The 21,095-nt window shown below is 34.0% G+C and overlaps 1 protein-coding gene across 1 annotated transcript in view; it reads right to left on the reverse strand.

Moving 5' to 3' along the window:
- Nucleotides 1-828: 828 nt before the first annotated feature.
- RASA1 (RAS p21 protein activator 1) overlaps nt 829-21,095 on the reverse strand; it is a 108,807-nt gene continuing 88,540 nt past the window's right edge. The window contains exons 12-25 of the mRNA XM_072792677.1: nt 20,018-20,105; nt 17,948-18,025; nt 16,111-16,268; nt 15,556-15,632; nt 14,098-14,270; nt 13,628-13,787; nt 12,368-12,510; nt 10,859-10,974; nt 10,094-10,180; nt 7,815-7,882; nt 6,209-6,297; nt 4,677-4,754; nt 2,787-2,921; nt 829-1,912 (exon numbers count right to left, since the gene is read on the reverse strand). Coding sequence (XP_072648778.1) covers nt 1,829-1,912; nt 2,787-2,921; nt 4,677-4,754; nt 6,209-6,297; nt 7,815-7,882; nt 10,094-10,180; nt 10,859-10,974; nt 12,368-12,510; nt 13,628-13,787; nt 14,098-14,270; nt 15,556-15,632; nt 16,111-16,268; nt 17,948-18,025; nt 20,018-20,105 — 1,534 coding nt within the window. The 3' untranslated portion in view covers nt 829-1,828. The remainder of the gene's footprint in view (nt 1,913-2,786; nt 2,922-4,676; nt 4,755-6,208; nt 6,298-7,814; nt 7,883-10,093; nt 10,181-10,858; nt 10,975-12,367; nt 12,511-13,627; nt 13,788-14,097; nt 14,271-15,555; nt 15,633-16,110; nt 16,269-17,947; nt 18,026-20,017; nt 20,106-21,095) is intronic.

Consider the following 21,095-nt stretch of genomic DNA (forward strand, 5'->3'; position numbering starts at 1 on the left):
GCTGCTCGTCTCTGTGTAGTGTTCATGCCTTTGATCCTGCTTCTCTTTTAGGTCACTAAGCTTTGGTATCAGAGCAAGGTCCACATTTATTTCTGAAAAGTCTCCTACCCAACCCCTTTAGAAAGTTTGTGGTTTTCTTTCATCTTTGACCCAACTAGTTACTGCAAGGCATACAAAGGTACATGACACATTTCCTATTACAGCTTTAGAGATGAAGATAGCATTAAAATATCAAAGGCAGAAGAGGAAATTCCTGCCAGGGGAATGGAGGATGATAGGTCAGTATCAGTGAAGACTGATGAGTGATGGATGGGGTAAGAGTAAGTTGCCGCGCACTAGGATTTGGCCCTCTTTTGCATAGTGTTGAAACATTTCTGGAGTGGTCACTGGTCTATCCCTTCTGGTCCGTCCTTTGTCCTGTAACCCAACTGGGCTACTGCCATGGCAGTGAAGCAGTTGTGACGGGAAAGGTCAGGGGAACTGCGTAGACACCAAGGAAAAGGAGGCTGTTCGCCTGCGTCTGCAGAAGAAACAGCCTCCAATAGCTGACACCTTTGCTATGCATCAATCTTTTAAAGCCCTGATTGTTTTTTTCCTGTATTTTAAAGTGTTAACTGAAGTGTTGCTCTTGGAAAGTTATTTACTGTGGAAAATGCTTTTCTGCCATGTACTTTTTGTAGGCCTTCTCTCCCCTGCACACTCATGGGAGAGAAGGAATTGTGATTCTTCTCTCCGGGCCTTGCTCTGGTGCTAAATTTGAACTGCCCCAGAAGGAGGAGGAGAATGATGAAACTGAATGCTGAGCTGTATTTAGACAGAAGTAATCAGTTATTCAAGATAACCCTTGGTTTTATTTTAACTTAAACCCTTGTGAATATTTCACAAAAATACATATACAGAAGCAAAACTATACAAACTAAATATGCAGCAGATAGAACAAGTAGTCAGAAGTTCAAGGATGGATAACTGTGTAAAAAAAAAAAAAAAATCAATTTGGAAATGAGTACTTTCAACAAAAGCATTCCAGACTTTTAAACACAAAATAAATTGTAATCTACAGAATGGATGAATGGGTAACATGCATTGATCAGTACAGTGACCAATAATATTTATTGAATTCAAACTATTTACTGTTGTAAACATTTAACGAAAGCATCATGAGATCTAAATACAGTCTTTGACAATTCCAACAAAATAAGTGGTATGTTTAAAAAATAAAGCTGATGAGCAATAGATCATATTTTCTTTCAACAGTTCCAGCAAGAGAAATAATAGCACAGTATTTTAAAAAAAGTATACAGCAAAGATTGTTCCTATTATAATGGCAGACTCTGAAAACTGTAAATACAAATAGTCATTGAACAGTCAAACGGTCATATTCCTAATCAGGAAGAAGTTACAGTAAGAACAGTCAGCAATCCAGTTAGAATCCTTTTCCTTGTCAGTTGGTTTCATAGTTCTTTTTCAAAGATGCAGCAAAACTTTGGCAATTGGATGTATTGAAAATATATTTTCCAAGTTCAAGGTATAGTCAGTCTCATAGCATTTTGTCATGTGAAAGGTGATCTGTACACAAAGGCTCAGATGTTGGTAAAGATTGATCCCATATGTGGAAAAAGTGCAAATTTCCTGCACAGATAGCTTACAAAGCTGCTGGCACATTTAGTCACCAGCAGAATCTTGGATTTTGTTTGTTTGCATAGCTCACACATCACTGGAATGTGGAAAGGTGTGCTATTTTTTTGGCAAGAGCAAAGGAGACATTGTACTGATGTGAATTACCATGTTGGGCATGCTGAATCCAAGCAGAACACTTGGGCCAAGGCTGCTACCTGACATCATTAGTTTTTGTATACTGGTTTTGTTTTTGTTGAAGCAGTTCTGTTATAGCCAGAAGCTTTTTCAGTACATGCTAAAACAAGGAAAAATAGTATGAAAATAATTAGTAAAGAAATGAAAGTTCAGTCAAATTTCTGGGAACCTGGATTTTGTAAATAGTCACGTTGATTCAAAGGAATTCATAAAATATTAACCATTTACTTAAAGCATAAAATTTTGATGCTTTCTATCATTAAGTCCTTGACTCAGTATAGAATTTTTGTACACTAGATAGAAATTCATTTGGCATTTTCATATCTACTTGCCAGAAGATAGATTTATCATTACAAAGGACATTATTATCCTTAGTGGATCGAGGATCAGAACTACACTGGGCCTAAAAATAGGCCAAATTCTCCAATAAGAATTTTATTTTAATTAAGGCAGATCATAATAATAAAATGTCCAGTGTAGCTGCAAGACATTGTATGTACCACAGACACATAAGTGGGCCAGTGGCACATACTCTGCTAGTGATTGATTAGAATCTCTGGTTGAAGAAAACTTGGAATCCACAAATACAATGCTTTATTTTAATCTCTTCTCCAAGGCCCCTGCCACATGGTTGGCCAGTACAGCAACAGCACTCAGGAAGAGCTCATTATTTTCAAGGCCACACTCCAGAATCTCTGAATCTGGAGCTTGCAAGTCATTTGACCACGTGCTGTGTACGTGTGATAAGCCCACATCACTACTGACTTGAGAGTTCATGCTGTGTGGTGTCAAACACACGCATTTCTAGTCTGGGTCCGAGATCTTTGGGGAGGAGGATTCAGATTCTTAAAAATATAACTGATTGATAAAATAACAATGTTGACCACAATTCAGCTACTTCTCTGAGTCTTATGCTGACATTCTGCTTAAGTGCTAATCAAACATCACTGTTAAGGAGGCTGGCAAAAACCTACCTGCTGTGCACCACGTTCATTGCTGAGCGTTCGTAGTTCATCTGAATGGGCCACACAAATCTCATGCAGTGCTGCTAAATCACGGGACAGGTCGGTTCTAGAATGCTCTGTAGTGTCCGGAAGTTCGGGTACATTCTTTATGGGAATGATAAGATTGCTTTTAGAAATACAAATCATTACAGTCACTTCTGAAAAGATCCTAATTGCTTATAATAAACAATTTTTAACATATTTATTCTCTTACATTTCTCCTAACAGTCTAAGATGCTGTGTAACCTTCAGTACTAAGATTCTGGGACCTTAATATTCACATCAAAACCAGGCTCCAATGTTCTTAAACAGGACAGAAACTCTTAATTGGTATTCAGAATAATAAGAATACCGAACAAGAGTTTCGGGGTTTTTTTGATTTGGCACATAGATCACAAAACAGTGTAACTGCTAATCTGGATTAAATGCAAGCAGAACTTGAGCTACAATAGTTTGTCCAGATTTATCAGTTTATATAAGTTAGGAGTTACACTGTGGAAGCGTGATGAGAACCTATCAGGCTATTATTGTGGCCTGTGCCCAAAACACTTGGTAATGTGTGGAAATGATCAGTGTTGATTATGGCATCTTCAGCTAAGGGTCATTAAATAACTTAGTACTTTTTTGTACTAAACACCAATGTTAGCTTGAGCCTTGGAATAAAATTCAACATGGGCTCAGATTGCTGGTACTTTTGACTAAATCCACTGCATTCCTAAAAACTGCGAAATAGTTTTCTATGCCATGAACAAACAATTGAAATATAGTCCATTCTTGTTAATTAACTCAGTTACCCATTTATTCATTCAGTGAATGGAGGATTCTAGAGGGGAAAGAGAACCAGTATTTGCCTTCAGAGAGCTTGCAGTCTCTCTAAAAGGTAAACCGACCATAGCAACATGGATATCCAGGATTGCAGAGGATACTTAGGAAGCAGATGAAAAGGTCTTGGACTCAGGTTTAGTTCCCATCAAAGCCCTTCTGAAGTAGATAATTTGAAGTGAGTCTTGAAAGAGTAGTATGGATGCAAGTAACTTCTTTCACACTGGTTTTATCCCTGAGGTAGCAAATGAGGGACACTCAGGCAGTACTGGTTAGCTGCACAGCATACTGGTGTGGTTGTATTTTTAACTGGATCTGAATACATTAAGGCCGAACATGGGCACCTCAGTCTCCTACCCTAGCATTCCCTAATGCCGTAACACCTGGCTAACCTGGGAATCTTTTTGATAAACCTATTTGTTTTTTAATGAACTGAATTACTAATATACTTTAGTTTTTAACTGACCCAGTATCTGTAGGTCTATAACAATAAAATTAAGCTTTACTAAGAAATACAGGGTCTTAGGGAATTTTTTAATATATAACCATTTCTATTAATTTATAAATAGTGATTTTTTGGTAGTCCCACTGAATGAAGTATAGTATTAAATCCATGTGTTTTATTCCTAGTGAAGCCCCAAGAACATTCACTCTACAGTCCATTTACTTATTTAACCTGGTCAGATCTGGGTCATCTATCTTGTTTCAAGTACAGCTAAGTACTGCAGTAAAGAGATGAACCAGCTAAAGGGATAATGGAAAAACAAGACATACTAAAAAATAACACAAGAAGCACAAAAGCTACCATAGTAAGTACTTGATATAAACCATTTGGTGTAAAAATAAGTGGTTATAATCAATAATTTGCTTATGAAAGTAGACAAAAATAGGCAGCTTTTTGCTTTTTTTTTTTTTTTAAGTGGAGCCCAATGTGGGGCCTGAACTCCTAGCCTGAGATCAAGAGTCAGAAGCTTAAATGAGTTAACTCTCACTATGTTAACTATAGGTCTCAAAGTACTTTAAAAATTATATACATACCCCAAGTTCATCTAAAAACATGATCATACGATGTTTGTTACTTTTGATAAATGGATTGACACCCTCCATATAGGGCTCCTAAAAATAGAACAAAAAGCTTACTGTATGCATCAAAACCAAATGTGTAGCAAGAATTCTTATGTATCTGATTATGTACATCAACAGCAGTACATGTTCACAAGAATTAACTTTTCCTTCTAATAAAAGCTATACCAAGGAACTAGAGTATTTTAGTGAAAGAGTAAGAAATTCTGGATAAAAATAAAACCCAGAGCACCACCCCAAGTGATCAAAAATCCATAAATAACTTGACCCCCCAAAACGTGACTGATAACCTAAAGTTAATTGACACATATTTTGTATGTTACATATATTCTATTGTGTATTATTACAATACAGTAAGGTAGAGAAAAGAAAATACTAAAATAAAATACATTAAAACCATGAATAAGTGGACCCGTGCAGTTTGAACCTGTGTGTCAGAGGTCAACTGTAATTCATTCAAAAATAATTATTGAGAAACTATTATTTGCCAACTGCCAAGATCAACATGGGCCCAACCCAGAGCTTAGAATCTAGCAGAGAATATAATTAAAATACAGTGTGCTAAAGACTGCAACAGGAATAGGTAATAGAACCTTTCTCACTATTCAGATAAATTCAGAAGCTAAGCCATACAATAAACTGCTCTTCATACTAACAACATATTAAGCTTATTTAAAAATGTGCTATGATGTAAAACAGAAAATGTTTAGTATTAACAGAAGCTCTTTTAAAGTCAATACACAGAAGATGATAAAGACCTCATCAGTCAATTCCAATGAAACAGACGTGAAAAATCAAAGTAACATTATTCCATCAGGTTGGCAAAAAATAAACAATACTGAATTTTGGCAAGGCTCTGGAAAGCAAAAAATCTTACTTAGGAATTTTCCTCCAAACTAAGTTTAAGGAAATAACTGGAAAACTTTGAAAGGAAATCTATATGGATACTTGTAACAGTGACAAGTTGGAAGCCATCTAAATGTTAAGTAAAAGACTACTTAACAGCTATATGATGATGTAATGATTGTTATGTTTCCGGGTATGGCAAGAAGTTTGTTAAATACTGACAAAATCAGGCCACATGGTACAACCACTACTAGATTATTAACAATCCTTATCCTTATGTAGGATCACATATAAATGTTTTAAGACCTCATCTGAGTTATTTACAGTAAATGTTTATGGTGAAAATAAATAATAGGTACATTTAAAAATATGCTTACTTTTATATTTAAGAGTAGGAAAATATGAATATATTGGAAATAGAAAATGTAATTTTCTGTATACTTGCTAAAACAGTGGTTTTTAAAATTTCATTAAAATATACATTTAAAATATACATTACTAAAATATAGTAACATTTTTAAAAAGACATACATACCAACAAAAATGTAATAGTCTTTATGCAAGAGACACTACTGAAAACTTTATATTCTATGGTTTTATCATCTCAAGGTTTCATTTGTGATTTATCAAAATGTTTTTACCTTAGCTCCAAATTCCACAAGATTTGCTAAGTTCTGCACAGATTTAGCCACTAATATCAGTGTTCTTGCAGCAATAGGAGATGGGGAATCTATAAAAGAAAAATTGGGCACAGGTAATGACACAGACTCCAAAGGCATTTTCAGGGAAAGCAGTATAAAGTTTAACACTTAAACATTTTTTTCCTGCTAAAAATACTGACATTCTTGGAAATGACATGACCTGTGTAATTCACAAGAAAACCTGAATTAAAGGGGGGGGAGTTAAATACATTTATTAATACTTCTAGTTTGTGAAAAGTTGCTGCTACAAGACTCAGCAATTCTCAGCTGGTTGATATTTCCCTTAAAGCTTTATCTTTATTGCTAAAAACACTGTCACTCCACACACCTGCTTCATGATAATTCACAGCTAATTCCAACCCCTTCAGGTTAGCAATTTGCAATCTGAGCAATTCCCTATTACCAACCTCCAAATGACTACAAAATCACTTTAGAGCTCAATAACAAAGATAAAATCTGGGACTTCTGCTATATATTGAAGAGAAAAAAAATAGTATCAACCGTAAAGATTAGTCCGGAAACATTTCCCTAGAGAATATACATAGTATGGTGTAAATGAAATCCATCTGTAGTGATTAACATATAAGCCCTGAAACATAACAGAATTATGTAACTAAAAATGTATAGGTAGGTCTATCTGACTGCCTGATTTTAGATTAATCTTAAGCTGAACTGTAAATGAGTATTGCCTAGTGGTTTGGAGGCCAACATTCAGATAAACTAATCTCTCCAACAGAATGCTAAACCCGTAATTCTTAATAGAACCATGGTTTTAACCATTTTAATAGCAATAGAAGATAATGACAAGAGATGTGATGACTATAATAAGGTAAAACTTAAGATGCAGTCCAAAGTATTTTTGAACACAACTTTGAGCTTCTAATTACTAAAAGAAAAATGGTTCTGGTTCCTTCTGTTTTTAATGGCTCATTATTACATTTGTAGTCACAAATAACACTGTTCACCTTTCTTTGAAAGAAACTTATGGCATCTGAAAGTCCTTGTATAATGGACATATGGGCAGTAAGCAAACTAAATCTGGTTTGTTGGAGTTTAACATTATCTAACTGGTCACAAACTTCTGTATCTCTCAAGGGCCACTGTCAAGTATTCACAGAGTACTACTGCAACTGTAGTTATCTTTTTGACTTTAAAATACAGCTTGCAATGGTAGTGACAGGGTCTGGCATGGGCTAAGAGAACACAGAATCCTCTTCCCAATTGAAAAAGCCAAGTTGCAGAGTGGAAAAAAATCATCATAATGAGAGTTGGAGACACAGGTGGGAATGGGGAAAAAGTGATACGTGTCTAATCAAGCCACCTCAGGTTTCAGATACTAGATGGAAAGAAAAGCAGCAAAATGCAGAAGGTAAAGTAGCAAAAGGAAAGAAGGAGATAAGGATGCGTTGGAATGTTTTATATCAAGTCTTAGAACTGGAGAATAATAAAAAATCAGATGAAAAAGAAAAAATGAATAACCTTACCAAATAATATGAAATTTTATTCTAATTTTTTTAATTCCAAAATTTTATCAAAAGCTGATTACCTGAGATGATATTAAACATCCGTGGATTCAGGATGGCAGGACAGATAAGTCGAAGAAAAACAAAACCACTGAATGGGAGGGAAATTTTTTCTTTTTAGAAAACTACTATATATGTTACATAAAAATAATAAACAAAAATTTTAATACTTGTAGAACCATGAGCTTTGAACTGATGTAAAAAGCCCAAACAAAGTTTTAAGAAAATAGCTTAAGTATCTTACTTAAGGTATGTGTATCTCTGCTTCTTACACTATTTACTTTTCCCAAATTTGGAATTTTCAGTTTATTTTGGGAAGATGTAAGTTACATCTGTAACATTTACTGTCTTGACAACTCCTTATTTATTCCAGTATACTTACTCTGAGGAAGCAGTAGCTTTAGGAACACTAAGATTTTCTGAAATACTATAGGAGTATGAATTAATCCTTTTTATAGAGACAGGCCTATATGGTGCTAAAACTCTCATTCTCTCACTTCTTTCTTTCCTTATTTAAATAGAATAGCCAAATAAAATCTGTATAAATCAAGTTGATTATAACTGATTTTGCTGGTGAATCCTAAAAATAAGAATCCATTCTAGTAGAGAAAAGTGACTTCTTGATAAATGGAAATGTATACAATAGAATGCTATAAATATAAAGCTTTTATTAAAAAGACCTCACTTTTCACCTTCTCCATTACAGAGAGGATAAGTCAACTTTATGACATTTACTTTCCAACCTAATGACAGCTTACTACTTTTTGGACTCTTAGAAAATGATTGTTACTTCTCAGATACCATTTATTGCAATTATAATACACAATTATCAGCTCTTTAAATATTTTTTTAAACTAATTTATGAAGAATCTTGCACAAATTTGCTTGAAAACATTTTGATACTTGTTTGAATTTGAACCATAACCTATAATTTAATCATGAAAGAATTTCAGTATACAAATCTATTTTCTGTGAATTTGTAAAGGTGATTTTAAATTTAAAAGGAATACTAGATACATACATATATATTTAAAGGCTTGTTAGTAGGGACAGAAATCATCACCTTGGGCATCAATACCCCTTAAAAACCCTATCGTGTCAGACGATTCACACAGCAGAAATTCCTGCTGTGTTTGCTTAACAATTATATTTGTTTGAAACAGTTTACAGAGGCTTTAATTTACATCACACACAAAACTGTGCTGAAACTTATGCCACTAGTGAAAAAATAGAGAATCTGTCATTCGTTCTTATGTCATATCATTACTAACCAAGAGAAATATTCTCTACGAAAGTAGAAGCCTCTTTACAAAACTTTGGTTGAGGGCAGGATTAACACTTTTTTTTTCAAAACTAAATGTATGCTATTGGTGTCTTCAGTGGTTGTCTAGTTTTTGTTTTTTTGTTTTTTTTTAATGGGATATAACATGACAGCAGGATGTATTCTACTGAATCTATTATTAGTAGACCCCTATATTCTCTGATGCTTTGACACTGATTTCCAGTGGTCTTCAGTGGGCCGGGTGTACCTATCAAAAGCCTACAATGGTGTCAGAGATCTGACTGGATCTTAGAAGGCTGGCCTTTAGTTCTGCCTTAGTACGACCCCTTTCTATATAAAGTTAAGCAAACAATTTTAACTTCTACAGATCTGCTTCCTCATCAGAAAAAGTTAAAATAGTGATATCAAAGTGTGTCCCGCTGCCGTACAGGAGGTACAACATCCTGTGACTTGCCCAAAGCAATTCCTCCTAATTACTGTGTGGCAAGCTCACTGGAACTGGAGGTTCTGGCTTGGAGCTTAGCACAGAACCACTGCTACAAACCCATCAGTCAGCACCGCAGTGGTTCCGTTATTGCTCTTCCTTGGTAGCACCACATCAAGCTCTGTTTCACTCCTCCCACTCTCCCCTTCCCTCTTCTTCCTCTCTAGATGTATGTACATGCGTGTAGGTAATGTGATGTGTATACGATTACTACTATATAAAGTTAGCTAAAGAGTTTGCTGGTTATGTAACTTTTAACCTTTCTGTCCACAGGATAAAAATTCCCAATAGTGAATTGATTATACGTAAGCGTTGAGGTTTTCAGAAATGCACAAAGTAGCTAAATATCTCTTGGTAACGTCCCCCCAAAAATAAAGTTAAAACTTAGTAGCTGTCCGAACTCAGCCAATATTCAACAGGGTTCTGAGATAAAAGTAAAATAAAAAAGTCTTGAGTTGTATACTGTTACTCCAAATTTTCAGCCACTCTGCATACTATACACAATGATATATAACAAGTAAATTGATGAGCCTTACCTAACAACTCTCGTTCTCATGGTGGTATTTGTAGGCCACTTGTGCTGGACAGATTTCTGTAAACACCCATAAATATATCTCAGTGTCCTGCCAAAACAACACAATCATCTCAATACACAAACCAAGGGAAAAATGCTGATCTCATTGCTGCCAGAAGCTTAATTTAGTAAATACACATATGAATGCAACTGGCCTTTCCCCCCAAAAAAGTACTCTGTTACAAGGAAGGAAGGACACACTCAGCAAGGGATAAGGAAAACAAATAGTTTTCATCATCATTTAGTCAATTCTTTACATTTACTTTGGAAGAAATCTTAACATTCTTACAGTGCCTCTGTATTAATGCGGGGAAAAGTACCGGAAATAAGTTCAGATTCCAGTGATATAGGATAACTTCTACCTAAATAAGTGAATTCACTTACACTAAAAGCTATTAAGCAGGTACAAACTGGTGTCCGTTTAACTAAGATATCTATGATCTCAAATCTGAGATTATAAGTCTCTATTCATGACCCAAGTTACTATATAAACCAGACATGTTAGCCTGTATGAAAACACAATTTTGTTTTAATGTAAATATTTCACCACCATGGTTTCTTCAAGTCACTCTTTTGCCTTAAACACAGTTTACCTTGTAAAGACAAAAAAAAAAAAAAAAACTTCCAGAGTAAAAAACATTAAGATAGTTCAAAAGTTTACATGTTTTAGAAATACAGATTTTTCAAAATGCAGTACCGTTTGTCAAATTAAAATTTCACCACTTACGGTGGAAGTATTTCTGAAGCCATGAATATTTTCTCCACAAGCTCTGAAAGTATGTTCAATAGGTGTGCTAAATTAGTGTTCACGTCTTCATTTTTTTCTAACTTTGATGGACTTAACTAAGAGAAGGAATAAATTAATATAAATGCATCTTGGCAATGATAAATGCAAATGAATCAAGGTAAACAGTAGTTCTTCAAGGTTCTCTGTTTTTCCATTTTTCAATCTGTTTTAGCTCTTGGGGGGGGTGGGTATAAATGGGAATTCTTAAGTAGTTTGCTCTATGGAACTCATTTACCACTGATTCCCAATTACTCAACTGTACAATAAGCAGTGATTACTCAGAACATTTTAGTTGCTCTGGGATTCATAACAGTGATAAAGTTCTCTTATTCATTTACCACAGATTTTTAATAGCCACAGAAATTAGATTAGACTTTATTTTTAAAACAATATTCTCAACTACAAGACAGAAATCCAGCTTTAGTGATCACATACACATAAATATACTGAGTATTTGAGAATAATGATCACCATGTATTATAAAATCTTTAATTATATTTGAAACAACCCTCATATTAAAATAGAAAGGCTTTTCTGAATGCTGTAGACAGAATAATGAACCTTTCTCAAAATTTTTCCAGTAGCCCTTGAAAATCTAAGACTTCTGATCTAGAATCAGTGGAGTAGATTCATCTACGTAAGTCTGAATTCCCTAGCCTGAATCTAAGGACTCAGCCAGAGACTCTCTGCAGACTTACTTCATTTCAGTAGGCCAACTATGGCATTACCCCAAGTTTTAAACACTAAATCCTCAATTTCTTCCCTTTAAGCTAATTAGTAAAAATTGACAACTTAGTGCAAAATTAGCCTCTGACAGCTCCCAATGTACATTATCAAAAGCAATTCCTTGTTTTATTAAGCTTCTATCAGATCTTTAAAAAATGTATCTAGTATCTTCCTTCTGTAGTTGCTCTAATTAGCTTCAAAATAAAATGAGACAAGAGTCCTGTGAGATTCCACTCTCTCTCTTCATGGTTTATTATGAATTTACACTGAAGCCTTAGTAATCCTAAAAGAATGTTTTTATCTGCTTTTGAATGGATTATGTCCTACTTCTTTACCCCCAAAACCTTCAAGGACACCCCTGGCTGTTATTAGGAAGTGCTTCATAGACCTTAGTAACTAGGTTATACAACAAAAGTCTCTAGCAAAACTCCCAATTTATGTCATGTACACTTTCTGAAAGCAGCATATACTTTGTACAGTAGGATAAATGAGAAAGTAATTTGATTAATTTCTGGTACAATTTGAGGTTTTTAATCTCAAAGTACATCTTTTTTAAAAAGTCTGTTTTGTCTAACATTTTTCTAAATGTATTTCAAAATGTGTAAATGCTCTGATGAATAATTTTAGAAAGCTAATATATTTTCCTTAAAATGTAATTAGCTATAAAGCATCACCTATTAAAATATGCTCTTTGCTGAAATACTTAAAATATGAAATCCGTACCTCGCAAGACTGCTTGCTTTCCATTATCTTTAATATAGAGTCTTTCAAAGCATGATGAACAAATTGTGTAGCAGTGGCTTTCATATACTGCTCCATCAAGGTGCTTGCAAGTGTTGTGGCTCGAAATAGAGTAGTGGCTTCATCTACATAAATATTTATATTAAAAGATTATTTATATAAAGGATTGTACTAATGTGAACAAGATTAGAAATTAAATGAATTTTTTTTTCCCAAACATAGCCATTTAAGTATGCTTATTTGCATGCAGCACTGAAGTATGGATTATAATGATATCCCTTTATTTCTATAAATTTAACTCTTCAAAGGACTGTATTACTTCATTAGATCAACAGGAAAAGGTGTTGACACTGCCATATTCATAAGAAAAACCAAAGGCCTAGAATGGTCACACGACTTGTTAGGACCAAAGAGCCACTGAGTGACAAAAATAGGATCAGAATTCAGCTTTGTTATCCACTGAGCCCTCGCTTTGGAAATTCTGGGTTAATTTCCGAATAAGAACATAGTGGTATGAATAATTAGACTTATCATGAGGGTCACTTGGTAATGTATAAAAGTACCAAAGCGCACTATGATGTATAACTGAAACTAATAGGATATTGCATGTCAATAACACTTCCAATTTTTTTTAAATGCAAAAAATGGGGGAAAAAAAGACCCACAAAATCCTAGTATAAATTATTACCTTAAAAAAAATAGCTATTAATGTAAAACACACAAATATTGCCCAAAAAAGACAATCTCAGTGTAACATCTTAACCATCACTCTATCTTTCCTGACAAATCTTATGTCTTTTATATTTTCTAGTTTATTGGGGAGCCTAGAAGCAAGCACTGTTACTGAGCCAAAGTGCTAGCTAGAAAGGGATTGTGACAAATTTGTAAGCTGTCACAAAGCACTGTGTGTCCAGGCCACTTAGAAGCTAGAAATAAAATGCAGCTGCCACCCAACTTTTGAGCACTGAATTAGCAAGTAAAATATAAACAAGAGAGTATTGGTAGGCACACCAAACTATGCTTAATAATCAAGCACCCTGAGCCACTGATAGGGTTAAGAAGTCACTTTCTTTTGACTTCTGATGGAATAATTTACTAGGACAGAAACCACCAAATGTTAGCCAGCACAAGGATCAGAACTGACATTCCAACTTTAATTTTTAATGAAGGAAAGACAGAATAACAACGTATTTTGCAAGATGATTTGTTTTAAAGTATCACACTAAAACATCTGTGCTTTACCTTCCATGCTTATTTCTCTGTCATTTAGTGTACATAACAACAATGATTCGAGCTTTTCATGAAGAAAAATCCTTAGCAGGATGCTAGCCAGTAGTGTTCGGTCCTGTCCACATACATGTGATAAAGCATAGACGACATGAAGCTCTTTTTGCAGTACAAGCTAAAAAGGACACCGAGAAAGATTGTTCAAAGTACACGGCATTAAACATTCTCAGTGAGATTCACAGGAATTATGTTCTTCTATTTAGAAATATGTTCTATTGAATATATTAAAAACAATTTTACAGCCTACACATTTATAGTCTCTTAAGACCAGTGTCATACTCCCACAAGACTTTTCAACCTTCTATGCCTCCCACCATGCACTAAGCTACGACATTAACTATGTTTAACTTAATGGATCTTGTGTTTAAATGTTAGATATTTGTTAATTCCATCAAAAATAATCAGACCGGTAAATAACTTAATACCTCTTTAAATTCGCTGTACTCTTCTTCTGGCATGATTTTTTCCATAGAGTATCGTGCTCGGACACGCAGGGATCCTGGTTCAATACCTTTTAATGGTATATGGGAGCTAAGCAAAAACCATTCATCTGTGGCATGTCCTTTCTGTAACCGGCTCAACTGGCAGCGCATAAATACTTTGATAGAAAAACATCAAATGATTACTTGTCTAAAAAGAGGACACTGTAATTTGTCATACCAGTAAATTTTCCTGACATTTTGTCTTCTCTATGGTGTTAAATGCTTTAAAGGAGTTTTCAGTAGTAACATAAATTCAATACTTGATGCCTGCTTCATTAATCTACTCAATGCCTATTTTGTGCTGGACTCTGGTAGGCAAGATACAGACATGGTCTCTGACTTGCATGGAAGTCACAGTAAGGCAAGGACTCAATCCTGGTACAGGGTGGTAAGTGCTGTTAACAGTGGTTAATGCTACCAAAGTACAGAGAAATAATATATAATTCAGCCCGTGGAAAAATCCATTCCAAACAGGTAACCCTTAAGTCGACATGTAACAGGATGTGGAGGTGTAGCTAAGTACAAAGGCAGAGAAACAGCGTACAGTCCAAATTGAAGGTATGGTGGGCACTTTTACAATCCGTGGATGACTTATGAGCGCTAAGAAGGCTGGTCTGTCTATAAAAGAATATACCAAAGATACACTTAGGAGAGCAACAGTGAGGAAGAGTGGAACAGGAAGGGCCTTTCCTCTGTGTTTACTATGGGTTTGGATTTTCTTAAAAGTAATGGGGGACCACTAGAAAATGTTAAGCATTTAAGTAGTACAGAAACGAAAGAATAAATACTTTGTAGAGGAAAATTCAGGCTTTGATCTGTTAATGCATATCACTTCTTTCCCTAAGCCTGACTTTTAAGACGGTATTAACCTAACTCACGCTGATGCGATCTAAATCCCCACTGCCACCTGTTTCAGCAACAGGCTGGGTGGGAGAAGATGTGCCAACTGAAAACAAGATCGATAAGGTTCACCAGAAATGAATACAATCATAGACTAATTTAAAGAAAACATGTTAATAGAGGGCTTTTAACCACTTAGGTAACAGTCTATGAAAACAGGAAAAATGTAAAAAAGTAGAAAGAAGGGATACTGGAAGCACCACAGAAGGACAGCCACTCTTCCTGTTCTCTTGCTCCCCTGTCCTCTGGGGACCAAAGGAAAGAGGAGAGAGAGTTGAGTAGCAAGGGCTGACATTTACAGTATGCACAGGTTAGCCATTTTCACCTTTTCTTTCTTATTAGAGAAACTTTTTCTCAATCAAAATTTTTAGGAGTACGAAAAGAAACTATGTCAAACTGTAGTATTTGCACTTTTTAAAATTTTCATTTTAGACTACATTTCATTATGAAAAAAAGTATGTAACATTTTTACTTCAGAAAGAAATTTCTGCATCAACTTACAGATATCAGGATCTTTGCTTTTCTTTGTTTTATTACTAAGAGTTATCTCAAATCTGTTGATGTCAGGAGGAAGATCACTAGAAGAGAGAAAAAGAATTAACAAAATATTCTGGCCTCAAATTCTAATTCTTTTATTTCTAGTATCAAATAAGTCCCTTATTTCTGCTACTAAACAATTTGAAATGCTAAATTTAAAACTAGATTCCAAACATATTATTATTTGAAATACAGGAATGCAGACAAGCAAATGATACTTTTCCTCCTATCTTTGACCATTATAAACATTTTGTATGTGTCTTGGTATATGTTTTTGAACTTGTCAGTAACACTAATTCCTATTAGGAACTAGGTGAAAAACCAAGGATATAGCACTTTGCTAATAAAAGCAGGGGAAAAAAATGTAAGTACTATTAAAATGCCTGGACTTGGTACCTTGTTCTGATAGTTCAGACAGACACCCAAAAAAAAAAAAAAGAGAGAGAGAGAGAGAGAGAGAGAGAGAAAATGCAATAGGGTAAAAGAAGAAGATTTAATGTAATGATAAGTGAGACTTACTCAAAGACAAACTCTTCTGACCATACAGGGTTTTGCCCTTCCCTTGCATGAGTTTTTGCTACCTGGACACTATTCAGGTAGATGTTACAATATGGATTAGTAAAATGTTTTACAGGCAGTTTATGGGCTTCTTCAATGTGTAAAACAAGACTGCTGACCTAAAAAAAACATAAAAATTGTTATCCCAGATTTCAAGAATTATGAGTTATGTTTCAAAAGCAATTATTTAAAAAATACCAAAACGGATTTTTTCCCTTTCTTCAGACATTATGACCTGTAATTATATTTTCCTCTTTATGTGATACAATGTAACATTCAAGCATTTAAATTATTTCTTGAAGTGCAGTTTTGCTTTTTAAGTTATTCCTCCAATAATATTCTTGTAGGAATTTAATGAAATGCACCTTTTTTACTTAAAAAATAAAAAAGAGAAAATGAAATAGAGGAGGATTTTTTTATTAATAAAAGTAAACAACTGTCATCCCCCAAATCAAAATCCTTATCTGGAAGATTTATCTATACACCTTCCACAGCCAGAAAACACTTTCACAACACGGATTATGCCTCTCATTTACAGATAAAGATACAAATCCAAAGAAGCTCAGTTATTCATCAGCTATGATGCCAAAACTTAGAGATCATTCACTTTCTAGCATGAGGGTCTCTTTCCCCCCTTAGCACATACTACTCGCATGGCGCAGGACAAGTCAGCCTCTCTGGACCTCACCTCCTCAGATACAAAATTAGAATAAAGTCTACACTGCAAGCTGTTTTAAAGATTAGAGGTAATACATGGAAATACATAGCAAAATGCCTGCAGAAGGGCTCAAGGCACATTAGCTATGATTTTATTGTATTATTTTTTATTCTATTATAGCTAAAAATGGTAACTTCATAGCTGAAGTCTCACACAAGACACAATCTGCAAAAACTGATTTTTCATGGCTTACAAAATGTTAAAATATGATTTGAGAACACATAATAATTATGTGTAAAATTAACTGTCCTTAGGGAAAGGGTCAGACTTTTGGTTACAGGAAATATAATGTAATCATCTAAATATTAACCATTTATTGACTTGCAATAGAACATTGTACTAAATTCACAAAGCTTACTGGAAATTTCCACGAATACAACAAGAATCACTTCGGTCAATAATACTGTACAAAATGTTGCTCCAAACTTAAAGAATAGTAAAATAACCTTTTCCAACTATCCAAAGATAACAATACAGGGGGGAAAAAAGCAAAGATACGGAGGGTATAGAGTTGACTTTACACACCTAGAAAGTCTAGCTTATTAACTCTCTATAAATTGAACATGTACGACATGTTAAAGTTCAAAGACAGGACACTACCTAACAGTTACATAACAGACTTCAAAGGCAATTACTATAAAGTGAAAAACAAAAAAATTTATTTGGAATAATAAAGTCAGATGATCTTTTCAATAATTACTTTTAGTTGTACTTTTTTGAAATAGGCCAAAATAATTTTTTCAATAAAAAACTAATGAAGGTGCCCAACAGAATGGTTTCTGGCTGTTGGTTTGGTATTGTTATTTCAAGTAGAAGGAAAAAAAAAATCTTTGGTATGTATTCAAAAGATGGCATTATGGACTAAAGTACCCAGCAGGTATATAAAGAATATTTTTTCATAAATATTTCTTCTGTTACTGAACCAAGTGAAAGCATGGCTTTAAGATGCCTGAAAAGATAAACTTCTCTTAAGAACTCAGAAGTGTCTGAAAGGTTACCCAAAACAATTCTGATAGAAATAAAGAGTAAAGTAATAAAGCGAAACGTGGGAACATGAAATCAAAGAAAATTAAGTTTCACCTGACGCAGGCGTTTATTAGATGTCCCTGGACTACTTTTCCGTAAATTGCAAAATGCCTGCAGACCTTTCATCCAGTCCTACAAAAAATAACAGCATTTCAAAAAAATATACTATACAATAGTTTATTCAGTTTTCAATAACCAGGGTTTTTTTTTCCCCCAAATTCAGGAATTCTTTCCTGCTCCAGACTACTATTTCTATACTCAGAGTATGCTGCACTTCAATATATTTGTGGCCCCATAAAACAATGATCAAAACAATTATAATCATCCCTAAAATTATATTTCTATTGAATCCCTAAATTAATGTTAAGTATGCCACGAGTGACAATTAGACAAAAAATATAATTCACATCAAGTTATTAAGCAGTTTTGTATTGTGAAAGGAGGGCTGACTGAAAAACCAACTGATCATGTGATGACTGACTTCATGACTAGCATTCTAATCTTACCTTGGACCATGATGATATAGGTAGAAATGTGTAAGGGGATCTGGGTTAATTCATAAGCTTTTCAAATATAACATGAGGTTCAAAAAAAATTTCATGCTAATTTTCACATTAAATTGAAGCTGTATTTTTAAATGTTTATCTAGTGGTCTGGAGAAAGGAGAAAACAATCTTAGGCTTATCCAAAATAAATCTAAACATTTCACTTTGGCTTACTTACTTCCAAAAGCTCTGCACTGCTGCTTTACTCAGTTATATCCTTACCTTGCTGACTATTTCAGTCTGAACTCTGAATGTTTAGAGGACATCTTTACAGAACAAAATACGCCCTAATCAATTACTATAGCTTTTGGAAATAGAAGAGAGTAACCAAAGATCCCATAGGCCACCAAAGTAACAGAGACTGGAAATACAGGTAGTATTTTTGGACTTTAAGTGGTATGTGGAAATAAAGAATAGGTAAAATAGTTTACGTATAAATACAGTAAGAAAATGTTCTACTTATACTGAAATGTTACCGAAGTATATAACACATCTTTATTGAGAAAGAGGGAACCTGGTGAAATAATTGGAGCATAGGATACAAAGGTTAAATTTCTTGACTAACTCAATTTCCAGCATTTAAAAAATATGTATCTGTTACTGAAATGTTTTCAACTCTACTTTTTGCATCTAAATATTAGGGATAATACCCACAAAACAAGGTTTTCTGTGTTATATGTTTACAGTGTTTATTTGAAATATTTTGCAAAGATTTCAAACAGGACATTCAGTTGTGAACCATAAAATAATGTGGCTCATTCATCAAGTTTATTCTGGACTCTAAGACTTTTTCATAATTTATGAATCAAGGACCCAAGCCAAGATCCAGTTCTAAGAGCTACTGCTCCATATCCAGAGTTGGCAAATTATCTTCTATTTACAATAAAGTTTTCTTTGACCTCTTAACCACCTTCAGATTCTTTCCATAGAGTACAAACAAAAAAATATCATATTTGTACAAAATACCAGTAAATACCACCCCTGAAATATTATGAAGAATTCCAAGTATTTTTAACAAGAGGTTTTTTTTTAAAACATTCTCTCATCACAGTGATGCTTAAAATTTAATAAAAGTTATAAGAAGGGCATTGCACATGGATCAATGCCTAGTGCTAAAAGTAAGACATCATATGTAGACTTAGAGAAAATAGAAAATTCCTAAAATACTTTTTATTTTTGATGACTGAACTTCTATTTTTAGACCTGGAGTTCACCCAGTGAAGAATAACACTGCTTCTCAGGAAAACTAACTGCCTTACCTTTCGATTGTACTGAGAATATCTATAACCTTTCTGCAGAAAGGACTTTAAATGAGCACTTTGAGTTGGCCTCAACATGACAAAGTATTTAAAGGTCAATTTAAAATGGAGTTTTCATTTCTAATAACCCTTCACTGAGTTTTTCTGCATTTCTTTAAAAAAAAAAATTTACACATCAAAGTTCTCATTCCTTGAAATAATAAGATGATTAGATTTCAGTTTTCCTTTTTATTACTTATCATAAATGCAGAAGTTTCCTAGTTAAAAAGAAACTTTGGCTAAGTAAAGGTTTGCAGTAATTGAGAAAACAATGAACTTACCTCTGCTTGTTCTGGAGTTTCTCCTGCAAAGTAAAAAATGTAATGTTCTTCACTAAAGTGCTGAACCACTATCTGAAAACAGTTTGGCCTTTAAAATATAAACAGAACAGTTATTAGGAAGCTTAACAAAAAGCATCAAATGACACCAACTTTTAAAAAAAGTCACAACATATAATTATATAGGTCAATTGACATAATTCTTAATTTAGAGAACCAATATTCCACTGTCCAGATCATTACTGAAAAGAAAATGTCAGCTGCATACATTTTAATAAACTTTTTGTCAGTACCACTGAAATTTTACCCTTCAAAGTTTAAAAATGTTTTATGCTAGAATTGCACATAGCTCATCTAAAACACTTTCTTAAAATTAAATGTTACTAAACTCCTTACTTCAGAATAATATATATTATACATTTATATGTGCTGGAAAAAAGACATGTTCTTAGACCAAAAATGTTCTTAGTGGTTATCTCTCAGTGGACTATGGGTGACTTTTTAGAAACTTTTTTTTTCTTTACAACTGACAATTTTTCCTCATCTTTTAAAATGGAAACATCACCTGCTCACACATATGCTTGTTCTGGTGATTAAAGAACCCAACAGTGGTATACAGCACACATTAGTTTTTGTCCTTTGTCCTCCAATAGTATGCACCATACTAGAATTCATTCCACATTAGGTACCACATCAGATAGTAGTTTATATCTTTTTTGAAGATCTGTTTTTTATCTTTCCAACAAGACTTGAAAATGATCATGAAATGTTTATTAAGGGCCTCCATGTTTTTGAAACTCAAAATTCAATAAATGTTATTCCTATTTCTTGCACTAACCAAAGATTGTATCTTTTACTTCAGTATTAGAAGACCACGGCAAAATACCCAGAGTACAAGTTTAACCTTTATTTTTAAAACCATTCTTTCATGCTTTGAAAATGCTATAAAATAATACAGGTACAAACTGAATACTTCAGCTTCTGAAAGTGGCTTGAATCACACTGGCCTTCCTGACTCCATAAAATACAAATAAAACAAAAAGCAACTGTTCGAAATCACTGGAGAACCACCAAAGCAGCT

The sequence above is a fragment of the Canis lupus genome, chromosome 2 (genome assembly GCF_048164855.1).
Source record: "Canis lupus baileyi chromosome 2, mCanLup2.hap1, whole genome shotgun sequence".
NCBI lineage: Eukaryota > Metazoa > Chordata > Mammalia > Carnivora > Canidae > Canis > Canis lupus.